The sequence below is a fragment of the Scatophagus argus genome, chromosome 20 (genome assembly GCF_020382885.2).
Source record: "Scatophagus argus isolate fScaArg1 chromosome 20, fScaArg1.pri, whole genome shotgun sequence".
Lineage (NCBI taxonomy): Eukaryota > Metazoa > Chordata > Actinopteri > Scatophagidae > Scatophagus > Scatophagus argus.
In genome coordinates this window covers 16,835,796-16,850,355 of record NC_058512.1, presented here as the reverse complement: position 1 = coordinate 16,850,355, position 14,560 = coordinate 16,835,796, and the positions used below count along the sequence as shown (strand labels likewise).

The following is a 14,560-nucleotide window of genomic DNA, read 5'->3' as shown; positions in this document are numbered from 1 at the left end:
GTATACAACGATATAAAACAAATAAGAAAATGGAAATGAGATAAGACTGTGTGTTTGAAGCAAAGAGGCAACACAAATTTTTGATATTGCCCCGATCATGTCTTTTTGAATTGGTGCCGTTTCTAAAGATGCAGTAAGTTTCTGTAAATGGAAATGTTTCGGGCCCTTCTAGCATGTTTTCCCTCGGACATATAAAACAGACAGCAGATAAAAAGTCAGGAGATCACAATAGTAAAAGCAAGTAATCGTGTCTGGAAATTTTGACAATTTGACAAAATCATTAAAATAGTTGTTGAGACCTTCCATTAAAAAACAGAAATGTCAACCTCGTGATGACACAAGAGGAAAAGTTAGAGGATCTCCAAAGTCAGTCGGATTCAATCTCAGGACATCGTCATTGTCTTTACAAAACTTCATGGCAGTACATCTAGTTGTAGTTGAGATATTTCAATCTGCAACAACTACAGTTCCATCCCTGGAGCCATGCCAATACGTTGGCTAGAAATGCATATGAATGCAGTGTATGCTTGTATTTGACACATGCCACTCTTCATCGTGTCTATATAAAACCATAAACAACACAAGTACTCACATTGTTCCTTTATCAATATAATTGCACACAACACACATCACACAATAAAATTGTGTCAAAAGCATCACAACTGTCACATTATTCTTTATCTGAATGCAAAAAAAACAAAACAAAAAAAAAAACAAACAATATTATTTCAAAAATTAAAGTCTTGCAAATTATAATCTGAAATGCAGTCTGGCTGAGCTGCTTAGCACAGAAAAATCACACTGAAAAATGAAATAACTTCACAATAATAACTTTCAATATTAAAAATAATCAACCATGGATAGTAGTTTGATCAGGAATGATCTTACTAGAATAAATTAGCATTCAAATTTCATGGTTGCTGTAAAGAAATTCTGTCTTTTGGTTCCTTCAGTGTTATAAAGTCACAAAGTGGAGGACACAGACAGGGCAATCAGTAGAAACTTATTAAATGAACTGACTCCACTGGCTGGGAGTGCAGGTAAAAAGGTTCAGACAAAGAATTATCCAGGAGGGGGGACACTGATACACATAACACAGGGAACACTGGAAACAACGAACACAGGGAACACAAGGAAATTCAGGGAAATAGCAAAAAAGAACGACACAGAATGCAGAGAAAGCAGCTCACACGGGGAACACAGGGGAACATTTTTTTAACTTTAAAGTAGTCCTTGTTGAGTTCACTTATGCAAGTATTCAAGTTTTAAGCATATCATACAGAATATTTTTTCTTTTATTACAAATATCCTGTGAGACTCATGATGCCTCTCATGAACATGCTTGTTTTCCTGTGGTAAAACTTGAACTGTTAGACAAGCTACCCAAATACAAAACACTTTTCTTTCCTGAGGCAAAGATTTAATAGAAAGATAACATTTGTTCAGTATTTTGCAATTCAGTGCAATCAAACTACAGGCTACAGGTCACAGTTACTAGGTCACTATAAACACACTCAAATGAAGATCCATCCATCCATCCATCCATTTTCTATACCGCTTATCCATCAGGGTCGCGGGGCCAAACGAAGATCTCCAGAACATTTTCTTCTTCACACTGAGGACTTAGGTTTAAGTTTAGGAGGTCACTTTCTGGGTTGGAGTTCAAAAGTTAAAATTCAGGGGTCATACATGGGGTTGTCGAAATTTGAGAAAGCGCTCTGGTCACTCTCCAGACGTCCATAGGATGTACGTCTAGAACAGAGAGGAAATAGTGAATACGAGTGAGAGATGAAGATGTGACAGGGAATCATTCTATTCACTATCAAGGATTAGATTACAGCAGTCTTTTTTATGAATAATAGTGGAGATATATAAAGAACGGCTCTTATGGTTATACAAACACTCAACTAAACAGTTTTCATTCACCACCGCAGCAAGAATAAGAATAAAGTGTCATCAGTTCACCTTCAGTACACTACCAGTAGCATGTTTACCGGTATTTGCTTTGCATGAGATATGTCTGAGCTCTGCACTCACTTATTTATGTAGTAGTACAATCCCGACACGAAGCTGACAATTAGGATGAACGTCAACACAATGGCTGCAATAATTCCTGAGGAGAGAGACAGAGACAGAGAAAGAGAAAGAGAAAGAGAGACTAAAATTTCATCTCAAAAATGTTTTAGTCCTCTGGCACATATTTTTTCTATATTTATTTATTTCTCTGCAAGTTACTTGAAAACTGCTATCAGTTACTGATTTTTAATAATTAAATTAAATTAAATTACCAACTTGAGTGGCACTTGGAAAGTGCGTTCCTCCACTGAGGCCAACAGTCCAGTGATTTAAGACAATGGTTCTCAAACATTTTCAAGTATTTTGACACACCTCTTTATTATTGAATTCAGGGGTGGTATGGGGCTGTTTCAGGGGATGGGCTATAGGCACCATAATTCCAGTGAAGGGAAATCTTACTGCTCTTAATCTTAATAATCTACTTTGCCTCTTCATTCACTGTCCAGTCAAATTTGTATCTCGTCATCTCCACTGGCAGTCCAAAATATTAAGTGTGTGTTTTAATGTAAAGTTAATAGCTTTTTATTGTTGAAAGGAATTTTAAAAAAGGTATTTTGAGGTGGCCAGCTGCAGAGTGTGTCTTACAGTATATAGACAACAAACTTGGCCTGCAAATGTCATGTCATGTGCAAATGTCATATGATAGAATGAAGATGTTACTAATGTCCAGCACTGAGTTTTGTCTGGCTGCATGGAAATATGCTACCCATCTATGTAGACAAACACTGGAATGCTGTTCTGTTCAATTAAGTTAAAACCAACCAAAACATATAAAATGTGATTAAATGGAAAAAGACAAGAAGCAGGCCATCCTACAACTGGCAGGGACCAACAGCTACCACTGCTTCAGTTGTTCACACACCCTCAAAACAAAATTAATATCTGTGCCTGTGGCTAATGTTAAAAGTCTTGTTAAAAACACAGGGAGGCACATTTCTTCTCTTTTGGCAGAGGCTAGCTGCTAGTTTCTGCCACTTCAAGCCACTGTGCCAGGCTAGTGGATCCCAGTCTCTCCAGTGAACATAGAGAGACCAAACTGAAATGAGCCCCCATCGAACTCTATAAGACAACAAACAATTACTGGGACTGCTGTGATGAAATTTCTTGTTACTCATAAAGTAATCATATCACCATTCTAAGCAACACGTTACTTATAAAACAACACCAAGACTAAGAGTCTAAGCAGTACTGCATGCTCTGTGAGGTTTTACCTTGGCAACTTAACAAGCAGCGCTTGAGCTAACATCCTGCTAACATGTTCACAGTGGCTAACATGCTAACGATAAAGATCATTAATATTATTAAAATTGTTATGATCATGCTCAATTTCTCAGTTTAGCATGCTAACATATCAACACAAAACAACTTGTTTTGATACTATGATACTAGATGGAAAGTTAAGGAATCACCAAAGTGATTACAGCTAAAGAGATTGCAAGTCATGTCATCATCTGTTCATGCCTTCCTGATTGGTCTAACCCAGTGCTTCTCAATTATTTTCTGTTGCGCCCCCCCCAGCAAGAAGAAAACAATTCGCGCCCCCCCAACTCTCCGCCGCGACTATAAATAATAGTAATAATAATATGTAATAATATGATGCTAACAGTGCTCGCTGGTTTACTGAAGTAGCATTCACAAAGCGGGATGATTGTTGGCAATATTCGGCACGTTTTCGCTGAAAAAACTCCAGCGGCTTATCAGCATGATTGGGATGTAATGTCTTCAAGTGACGCCTTAATTTATTTGGCTTCATGCTGTCCGCTGCCAGCATGTTTAGACACAGTAAACACACCAGTCTTTCCTCGTCTCCCACTGTAGTCACAGTGAAGCCAAGCGCTACATATGCTTCGTCATATTTCCTCATCTTAGCTTTCGGGTGAGTTACTTTTGTCTCATTATCTTCGTCTCTCTCCGCCTTTCTTTTCATCCCTGTTAAAAATTTCTTCATGTTGTCTCTTAAGGGTTCGTTTACTGCACTTCATATCGCCTGCTCGGTGCAAAAAACCCGCTACACCATAGAGCTAATACTCCCTGCGCACACTTTGACAATGAGAGCGCCACTGCCAACTACTGTAGTGGATGTGCAATTACACTTTATTCTAGTACGGCAAAAAAGCATGTTCTCCAGGGTCACACACGCCCCCCCTGGCATCGCACCGCGCCCCCCCAGGGGCGCCCCACTATTTGAGAAGCACTGGTCTAACCCATGCCATACATGGCTGGCTTCAACTGTTGATACTACTCCATGTGGCTGACTCTCATGCTGAGCTGTTAAATCTCTAACTACATCAGGTAAGATTTAATGGTCAAACCGGCCTTTGAGCTGTGGTAATTAGTAATCTCTTCATGGGAAACTGGACCAAACACATGGCAGATCTGGGGGCTCTGTTGGTTGTTCTGACAAAATCTGGGGTCTTATCTTAAGCAACAAATGACCTGCTACTTTTTGTCTGTTGACTGTAGATTATCATTCTTCAACTCATCATGGAACGGAGCTATCTGATCTTTAATACCACATTGTATTACGTGGGTGGAAGGTAAGAGGTTTGTGCTACACATTCCAGAGGTGGAGGTTGAAAATTCACTCCTATTCCGACTGATACTTAAACAACTGCAGCCATGCTACATCAAAATGCAAACATCAGATAATAAACTAGATTTATAAACTCCGGGTTTTCCATTGAAGAATGAGAGATCTCTTAAACTCTGGCTCTGTTTACCTGGTAACATACTCTGTGAAGCTATCCCGCTCAATGGCAGGTGGCACAACATAGAAATGTCAACAGTTCTGCAGGTGTATGTATATACCAAGGTAATGGATAAATTAGATGGGCTCTGGTGTGATCATATCCTTTTCAGAAGCTTTGTAATCCATCCTCCTCTTTTTGGGCACTTCGTAAAATAAACCATGACGATAAATTCAGCGCTGAATGTCTTGAGTGATTATTCATTTTTCCATGTTTAAAGCTGTCAGTTCATGGTTGTCTTAGTTTGAGTTTGTCAACCAATAAGGTGATTTAACCTAAGGTAAGCATGATATTCCAAGCAGACACAAATCTAAGTTCATGGGTCACGTGGGCCCAAAGTTAGCTTCTTGTTAAATGCTGTTAAGGGCTGTTCAAATAAAGTCACAAAACTTATTCACAATAGTCATCTGACTTATGGAGAGATGAACTGGTGAGAAAGGCTACTGCGAGTGAATGGAGGAGAAGTTTCATCAAGGCACTGACCAGCATGGAGGAATCCAGTAATGTCAACTGACTAGCCTCAACTGTATGAAGCTTAGAGGTGTGCTTGCTTTGAGCATTTGCATCTAATCTAAATGTGTGAATATCACAACCACTCAAACCTCAAACCAAATAATCACTTTTAATGGACTGTCCCTCTTCTTTCGTGCATGAAGCTGAAATGATGAGCACCTGAATTTTTTTTTCCAGAAGCCCTGAACATAGAATGAAGAGAGTGATTCATACTAATTTAGTAATGATTATTGTTTTTTATCATATTTCACACTGAACACTGTATGCACTCCTGTGGCCTTTACCAGCAATACTGTGGTATTGCGGACATGCAGTTATCATCACAGCCCTATTTAGTGTTTTCAATGTGACTCTTATTGCCCTCTATAAAGATAACTTATGAAAGAAATTCTTGTAACAGTTAGTGCTCACACAGTACAAAGTTCAAACTCAGTAACAGGACAGCAGCTACAACCTGGAGTTGTTGGAGATTTAGTGTCCTGAAAAAAAGCATGTAAGCCAGGCAAAAATATACAGCAAATAGGATTAAGAATCGATACATGTAAGGAGGTGTATGACTTGCTAATATATCTTTGTAAAGGTGAAGGATCATCAATCCAGATATTGGATTGATCTGTGTCGGGATTGCCTGTATAACTCACAGCATTTACCGTAATGATTAGCTTGTGCTGCCACAATAAATGACAAGGTGGGAAGGATGTTATCAAAAAGGTCAGTGCTTGAACAGTTTTCACTCAGCAACTAAAGACTAACCTGCAAAGTACACAAGGAAGTATGAGAGGAAACCATCCTGTCACATATTGACCACAAATTGACAGCATCAAATAGATCAAAGAGGAAGGAGGAACATATAATCTGACACACTGCCTGTGCAAGTGAGCATTTGACCTCTTAAAGAGAGAGATGTGAGCACCTGTACGTCATTGGTTTCCTTTGCGTGTTAGGCAATGTGCGACTGGCACATCAGAGGCCATGAGTGACAAGCAGCTAGAGCTGGTTTGCAAAGGTGAGTCCAGTGATAAACAGCAAGACAGACATTAGCACAATGTCAACACAGCATTACTGTCCTGTTTCAATCAAACTCAAACTGGAATTCCTTGAACTATTTTATATTCTCACCAGTACATGCAGCAATGTGCCCACACAAACGCAGCTTCTTTCGTGTTATTAATGCTTGCTCTTTTTGGTCGTTAAAGCAACCACAATTCGCGTTCATGATGTGACCCATCCAGCGTAAAGGTTAAATAAATGTCATTCACTGTCAAAAGATGTTTCCCCACAGCAGCTTCTCAGACTTTAACAAATGTGAGGGTAAAACTGTAAAATTAGGCAGTGCCAATCAAAGATTTTAGCACAATGTAGCCTATTTCTCACTATAATATCAAAAGCCTTATGAAGGACATCATATTAGCCAATGTATACTATTACTGTGCCATCACTAATCCTCGAGAAATCATCATTCACACGTGTGTGTTTAGCTGCTTGTAATCCATTATCTCCTAATGCTAAATGCAGAAAACAACTTTTCTGTTACCTACCTGAGCTTGGGGGCCCGATCTTGTGATCCACCTGTACAGGTTTGGAGGTTTGGTTGATACTGGTGGTAGTAGTGGTGGTGCTGGTGCTGGGGCTGGTCTTACCACTGGTGGTGCTGGTGCTGGTCAGAGCACTGGTGGTGCTGGTGCTGGTCTTACCACTGGTGGTGCTGGTGCTGGTCAGAGCACTGGTGGTGCTGGTGCTGGTCTTACCACTGGTGGTGCTGGTGCTGGTCGCAGCACTGGTGGGGCTGGTGCTGGTCGTAGCACTGGTGGTGCTGGTGCTGGTCTTACCACTGGTGGTGCTAGTGCTGGTCGCAGCACTGGTGGGGCTGGTGCTGGTCGTAGCACTGGTGGTGCTGGTGCTGGTCTTACCACTGGTGGTGCTAGTGCTGGTCGCAGCACTGGTGGGGCTGGTGCTGGTCGTAGCACTGGTGGTGCTAGTGCTGGTCATAGCACTGGTGGTGGAGCTGGTGGGTTGGGTGGTGATGAAGGAGCTACTGGTTTGGGAAATGTTTGAGGTGGAGCTGATGGTGCTGATACCTGTGCTAGAGTCTTGAGTTGTTTTGGAAGATACCGTTAATGGGGAGGAGGAATAAGATGGAGAGGCCGTGGGGCTGGGGTTTATTTCTGATGAAGCTGTCGTCCCAGTGCTGGCTGTCATTGACGTATTAGCCGTATTGTTGGTTGTAGACAGAGTGGTACTGATAACTTGGGTAGATGATGAATCCACAGAAATACTCCCAGGGACTTGTGTAGATGTTTGAGAGGCCAGTTCAGTGGCACCAACAGAGGAAGGTGCCATTGTTGAAGATGTCAATGCAGAGAATGTTATTGTGGTAGCCCGATCTGGGCTCTGTGTTCTTACTGTACTGCTCAACAGTACACCTGCAATTCAAGACAAATGATGTCAAATGATGTCTATTGTCAAAGTAGATTTAAAGTGAATTCAGTGAAAACAGTTGTATTCCTGTGATAAAAAATACAGTGCCCTATATCTGCAAGTAGTCAGAGATGGACTGACACATAGTTTGCTTTAGTTTTTTTTGCTGACAATAAAATAAATAAATGAATAATGGCAGGCAGCCTTAACCTTTAACATCACTTTTACAGTAAACAGCTATGGCAGACTTAAGTTCTGTGGAGCAGGATCATATCAGGCTTTAGGACAAGAAGCACAGTTTCATTTCATGGTTTCACTGAACAGGAAGTCAGGGCAGAGTTCAGGTATGACGCACTCAAGGTTTTCCTGTCTTCTCAGTATACTTATTTTAAATTTTGTCTTTTTAGAAAGCCACAGCACAGTTCTACAGGATTACAAAGTTGTTCAGTGTCATCCTGTGACAGGAAGCCCCATTTTTTTCTGAAATAATTTAACTGCTAACACAATATTCTTCCCACACTATCACTACCCACAGATTTTAGAACAGCATGATGCTCTTCACCAAAGTCCAAGTCAGCTACTCCGAGCTTTAGTGTACAGACACAAATCTGTTTCCTTCGCACTAAGTCATGAAGACCAAACAGTTTGTGCTATATAGAGACTGACATGGCTTGAAGTATCTATTGTGAGAATTTAGAACTCAAATCAAACATCAAAGAAGCATTCTGTATAGCCTTAATATCCATCAGGGAGAGCCGGCTTGTGATTTTAATACAAATAAACTTGGAACACAATTTTTAAACAAGAGGAAAAAAAAGTCTGTTCTAACAAGACGCTGTGACTTTGTTAAAAATGTCTTACTGAGTGAAACAAGGCTGACTCTGCTGTAAACAGGAAATTAGCTCACCCGAATGCCAACTTAAAGAGATTTTCAACAACAGGGTTTAGAGCTACACCAAATAAAAAGAGCAGCCTGAATAATAAATAATAACAATAAAATAATAATAATAAAATCTGAGTTTTTATGGTAGTTCAGGTGGCTTGTCAGCTTTTGGTATGTCTGCATTCCTTTCATTAGCCAAAATTTCACCATCTATGATTGAAATTCAACTTTTTTCAGTTCTTCAATTTAGTTAATTATCTTCATACTAGAAATCTGACCTTTCCTGTTTTCTGACTTCTTCAAGACATTAAGGTACATAAATTGAGAAAGAGAAAAATCAAACTTAAAGGCTAGTTACTAAATAAAATAGCAGCTTACTTACATGTTATCAGAGTTTTCAGGCTGAGCCTCATCACTGTATTCCTTTTCATGTATATCTTTACAAACACTTCTTTAATCTCTGCTTTCTGCTCCCTGTGGGCAGCTGTAGTATGTGTGGCTGCCTGTGACTGTAGGTGACTGATTATCAGAGCCGCAGGGTGAGACTATATGATGACTGAGTCACACTCAAAACCTCACACAGCCGCCCAGTCACGAAGCTGTAATGCAGACCTAAAACTAAAGACCGGTTGCACTGCAAAGCGACAAACCATATTAATGGTATATTTTCAGAACTGCTTGCAAAAATTCTTTAAGTTAACAATCAGACTTTTGTACTACTGTTCAAAATGGTCTCACGAATTAATAGGTGAATAATTATATTATAATATACTCCAATGAAATATATTGAAATATTTACTAACTACTTACTAACTTGTTGTGTTGTTGTTGTTTGTTTTTGGAATATTTGCATGTGACGTCTTAAAATATAAATGACTGACATCTCAGTTGTAATTGTTAATATGAGCCAGCAGAGGGCAGCACATACATTTAGAATGAGATCTGGGAGTCAAAATAGAGATGATCTATGAATATATGAAAAACAGTTAAAAGCAGTTGAGATGATACACCTCTGAAACCCACTCATCATCTCATAAAAATACTCATGGCTTTGGGCTTCATGGAGCCACTGTTAACATAACATACACAAATATATGATTGAACTGCTGGTGGTCAAATTGCAACGTGGATAACACAAGTAAAAGATGGAGGACTCAAGACATGATGGAGGGATTACATCGGTCGCCTGGCCTGGGAAAGCCTCGGTGTCCCCTCGGACGAGCTGGTAAATGTGGTTGGGAGGGGGACAATCTGGGCTTCCCGGCAGAGGCTGCTGGCCCCCAGAGGAAGATGAGACGAGACACTACAACGGCAATTGGTTTAGGTGCCATTGGGCTAAATACCAAATGTTAGCATGCTCACATGCAAACCTGATGTTAAATAAGGTTTGTTTAATAATTAATAATATCTGTGCTAAATAACAGCATGCTCACATTGTTGCTGCCAGCATGTTAAAATGCTAGCACTGGCATTTAGTCAAAGAATCTCTGTGGCTAGTACAGCCTTACAGAGCTGCCTAGCAAGAATATAGACTCTCAGACTTGTCAGTCAGAAGTCTTTTGGCCTTGACCACTTACCTGGGGGAGTATGGAGGACAGAGACAGTTTCATTGTTCAAAGAGCTGCTGTTGATGCTGCTAGCTATGGTGGTTGCGATGCCGGCTTGCGTGGACTGGGTCACAGATGTTGGGTCAGACCCTGAACCAGAGCTTGTGGGCTTGGCTGTGGTAGCTGGGGATATAGCAGAAGAATAAAACGAGAAGGTGACTAATTAAGATCGATTACACCTCATGTATAATTGGTTTTGGTGCTGTTGTGCTAAATACCAAATGTTTGCATGCTAACATGCTAACCTGATATTACGTAAATTGTACTTGCTAAATTTCAGCATGTTCACATTGTTGCTGCAAGCCTGTTAACATGCTGACACTCCATTTGGCATCCCTTGCAGTTCAGTTAAAAATATGGTATATGTGTAAATCTGTATAGAGCAGGCCATCCTCATAAATTGAGTGTCCATGCAAGAAGGAGACTCGTGAGGGAGGCCACCAAGACACCTGTGAGTGCTCAGAATTATTAAAAGCTTCAGCAGCTGAGATGAGTGTGAGAAGGTGAGCACCCTCCTTCTCACTGTCTCCCACGAGGGACGCGTTTTGATAACGTGGCCTGCGAGGCAGCGTCGAACAATTAAAATTAAAAAAAACGTTTCGGACTTTGTAGCACATATACACGCTGACGCGTGTGTGCGCACACACACACACACACGGAGAAATGGACTCTGTCGTCAGTTTATATATGTTTTAAATGCTTGGTGACATGTTTGGCGTGGCGTACGCCATGGACGCTTCGGCGCTGAAAATTCAGCCCGCTGCATCGCTCACTCACTACAACCACAACTCACCCGTGTCAGTTTTCTCCCCGGTTTAGCATCCAGGCGTGTGGTGAGGTACCCACTACTCGTCCACCTCTTCATTTCAGTTTGTAAAGACTCTGGTTTGCCATACATTCACACAGCCACCTGCACTCCCGGTCCAGCTCCACTGCTCCTCTGCGGAAGCGCGCGCGGCTGCAGGGGCGGACTTTATTGGGCACAGGGCAAGGGGGCACGGCCCATTGCACTCAGGGGGTTTTTATTTTCTTATGGTGTTGGCTATGTGGTGTTTGTGTAAAATTATTGCATGGTGTGTAAATATTTGGTGTGTGGATAAATTATATAATGCAGTATTTATTTTTTTTGTATTTATTTATTATGATTAGTGTATTGGAATGACCCTTATGTTTGTTGGTAATCCCCTCCATAATGGTCTGGTCCATTTGGGCTCAACAAGCAGCCCTATTTAAAGGAGCCTCATTTTGCTCTTGTGGTTCCTTGGGAGAACTACTATGTGCTGTTGTGAGAGTTGGTTATCAGTGTTTAGTTCCCGCGTTATTCCTGCATTTTTGTCTGCCTGTGAAAACCTTGTGTTCCGGGAGAATAAAAAGGATTTTTCCTGGCACCTGACGCTTTGCTGGCTCCTATTTTCAACCTCTTCTGCCTGATTCCGGTCTTGCCGAGATCCCGTTATTCGGGGAGACCACTCTGGTCCCTCACATTTGGTGGCAGCGGTGGGATCTGTGGCCATCGGAGAAGCTGGAGAGAAGAGTTGGAATGAGAGGTCGAGCAGGGAAGCGAGGCCGTGGGGCGCAAGACAGCCGAACTGGGGTGAGCATGGATTTCCCCATCCAGACCCCAGTGGACACAGAGGAGGAAGGAGAGGTGCAGACAGACGGTGAGGTCGGGGCCCAGGCGTCGGGCGGAGACCAGCCCAGTGAGTGTGACCTAGCCACCCTGCATCAGCGCCTGGTCAGGACCCTTCAAGCCCAGGACAGGGAGGCATCGAAGCAGGAACAGAGATGGAGGGGTGTCCAGCTCCAGCTGAATCAACTCAGGGAAGATGTTGATGCTGACCGTAGACGTCCACCTCCAGCACCACCTATGCATCAGCCAGGGGTCTCCATTCCCCACTGGGCGACGTACCAGCAGTAGCTCCAGCAGCACCAGTATCTCCAGCAGCAGCAGGACCAGCCCCTGCACCAAGGGCCTGGTCCAGTGCGGCGATCCCCAGGTTTGAGGAAGGGGATGACATCGAACAATACCTGATCGTGTGAAGGAGGCCATCCTAAATAAATATGAGATCAACGAGGAGGTGTATCGGAGGAGGTTCCGTGAACCAGACGTCAGGCCAGGAGAAACGCCTCGGGAGCTGTACACCCGCCTCAAGGATCTCATCAACAAGTGGATTCGGCCGGCAACAAAGACAATTGACGAGGTGATGGAAACCCTTGTCTTAGAACAGTTCCTGCGAACCCTGAACCCCGACATCAGAGTATGGGTGAAGGAGCACAATCCGCAGGATGGTCAGAGGGCAGCAGAACTGGTGGAGAACTTCATGGCAGCTCGGCGGGGCCACAAGACCTTCCGGATGGAGCCACCACCAAGACCAGCAGCTCGAGGTAGGTCTGAGGGGTTTGGTCATGGGAGTGGTTCAAAGACTAGTGAGCCCAGTAGACAGCCTGTTCGAAGTTTGTTGCCCACAGTTAGGTCCAGAGAGGCCCAGGAACAGAAACCTACTGCAACAGTGGTTTGCTATCACTGCCATCAAGAGGGCCACATTAAGCCTGAATGTCCGAACAGGAAGCCCAAGCACTCCAGCCATTGCTGTGTCCCGAGACGGGAAGAAGGTGACACAGGGTTGGTGGGGAGGCTTCAGACTGAACCAGTTGTGGTTAGTGGGAAGAGGGTTATTGCCCTGTTGGACACTGCAAGCACCCAGACATTAGTACAGCCCCACGTCGTAGAAAAGAGAGACTATTTACCGGATGGAAAACTGAGGGTCTCTTGTGTAAATGGGGATGAGCATGAGTACCCGGTAGCTGAAGTATACCTAGAGGTCAGAGGCCAGACTTATCAAATGACGGTGGGGGTGGTTGAGAGACTGAGCCATTCTGTGGTCATTGGCCAAGACCTCCCTGTCCTGCCTGAGCTAGTGCAGACAAGCCGACCCATCAGCATGGTAGTGACAAGGGCCCAGAGCAGGGCACAGGGTCCTGAGGAGCCTGCTGATGAGCATGAGTCCACTAGCCTGTCAGAGCTGCCATTTGCTGAGGAGGACATCACTTCTCCTGCCCAAGTGAAATGCAGGAAGACCCGCAGGCAGCGCAGACAGGATAGGTTAGTGGGGACATTGCAGAGATCTGAGGAGCTACCGGTTAACCTACCAGATGATGAGTGGGTGAAGGTAGAAAATAATTTTGAGCAGCTGCAGAGAGAGGATCCCACTCTGCAGAAAGCTTACGAGAAGGTCACCCACATTGATGATGTCCAGACAGAAGTCCCTTCTGCTTTGTCCGGGGAGAGATATGTTTTGAGAGACGGAAGATTATATCACCAGCCAGGGGAAGGCAGGACTGAGCAGCTAGTGGTTCCCAAACAGCTGAGGGAACAGGTGCTAGCTATGGGTCACAAAATCCCTTGGGCAGGTCATCTGAGCAACACCAAGAGCCACGAGAGAATTGCAGCCAGGTTTTATTGGCCAGGGCTCTACAGTGATGTCTTAAATTATTGTAAGACCTGTCCAGAATGCCAGCTGACCAGTCGTAGAAAGACTAGCCCTTATCCCCTTCAGCCACTTCTTGTCATCGAGGTGCCTTTTACCCGTATTGCTATGGACATTGTAGGTCCCCTGGAGAGAACACAGACAGGCTACCGGTACATTCTGGTAGTCTGTGACTATGCTACCCGTTACCCAGAGGCCTTCCCTCTGCGCAAGGTAACAGCTCGCCCCATAGCACAGGCATTGTTGCAACTCTTCTCCAGGGTGGGCATTCCACAGGAAGTCCTTACTGACCAGGGCACGGCTTTCCTCTCAAGAACCATGAAACAGGTTTATAGTTTGCTGGGTATTAAGGGCATTAGAACCACTCCATACCACCCTCAGTCCGATGGCCTGGTAGAGCGTTACAACCAGACGCTTAAAAGCATGTTGAGGAAGTTTGTGGCAGCCAATGGGAAAGACTGGGACCGCTGGCTGCCCTTCTTACTTTTTGCCTACCGTGAGGTCCCCCAGGCCTCCACGGGTTTTTCACCCTTTGAGCTGCTTTATGGCCGACAGGTTCGTGGTCCCTTGGACATTCTGAGAGAAGCCTGGGAGGGACCCAGGTCTCCCAAGACTCACAGCATCTTGGCTCATGTACTGAAGATGAGAGACAAGATGGAGGAGATGGCAGAGCTGGTACGAGCGAACCTGGGGCAGGCCCAGACTCACCAGAAGTCCTGGTACGACAAGGCAGCCAGGCAGAGGAGTCTCCAACCAGGACAGAAGGTTCTGCTTCTTCTGCCCACCACTGAGAACAAGCTGCTTGCCAGGTGGCAGGGGCCGTACAAG

General features: G+C 43.6%; 1 protein-coding gene across 1 annotated transcript in view; it reads right to left on the bottom strand.

Moving 5' to 3' along the window:
* Positions 1-660: 660 nt before the first annotated feature.
* The window catches only part of LOC124052106 (serine-rich adhesin for platelets-like), a 37,358-nt gene continuing 23,458 nt past the window's right edge, over positions 661-14,560 (bottom strand). Inside the window, exons 16-19 of the mRNA XM_046376027.1 lie at positions 10,215-10,367; positions 6,875-7,759; positions 2,038-2,113; positions 661-1,752 (exon numbers count right to left, since the gene is read on the bottom strand). Of these exons, the coding sequence (XP_046231983.1) occupies positions 1,677-1,752; positions 2,038-2,113; positions 6,875-7,759; positions 10,215-10,367 (1,190 nt within the window). The 3' untranslated portion in view covers positions 661-1,676. The remainder of the gene's footprint in view (positions 1,753-2,037; positions 2,114-6,874; positions 7,760-10,214; positions 10,368-14,560) is intronic.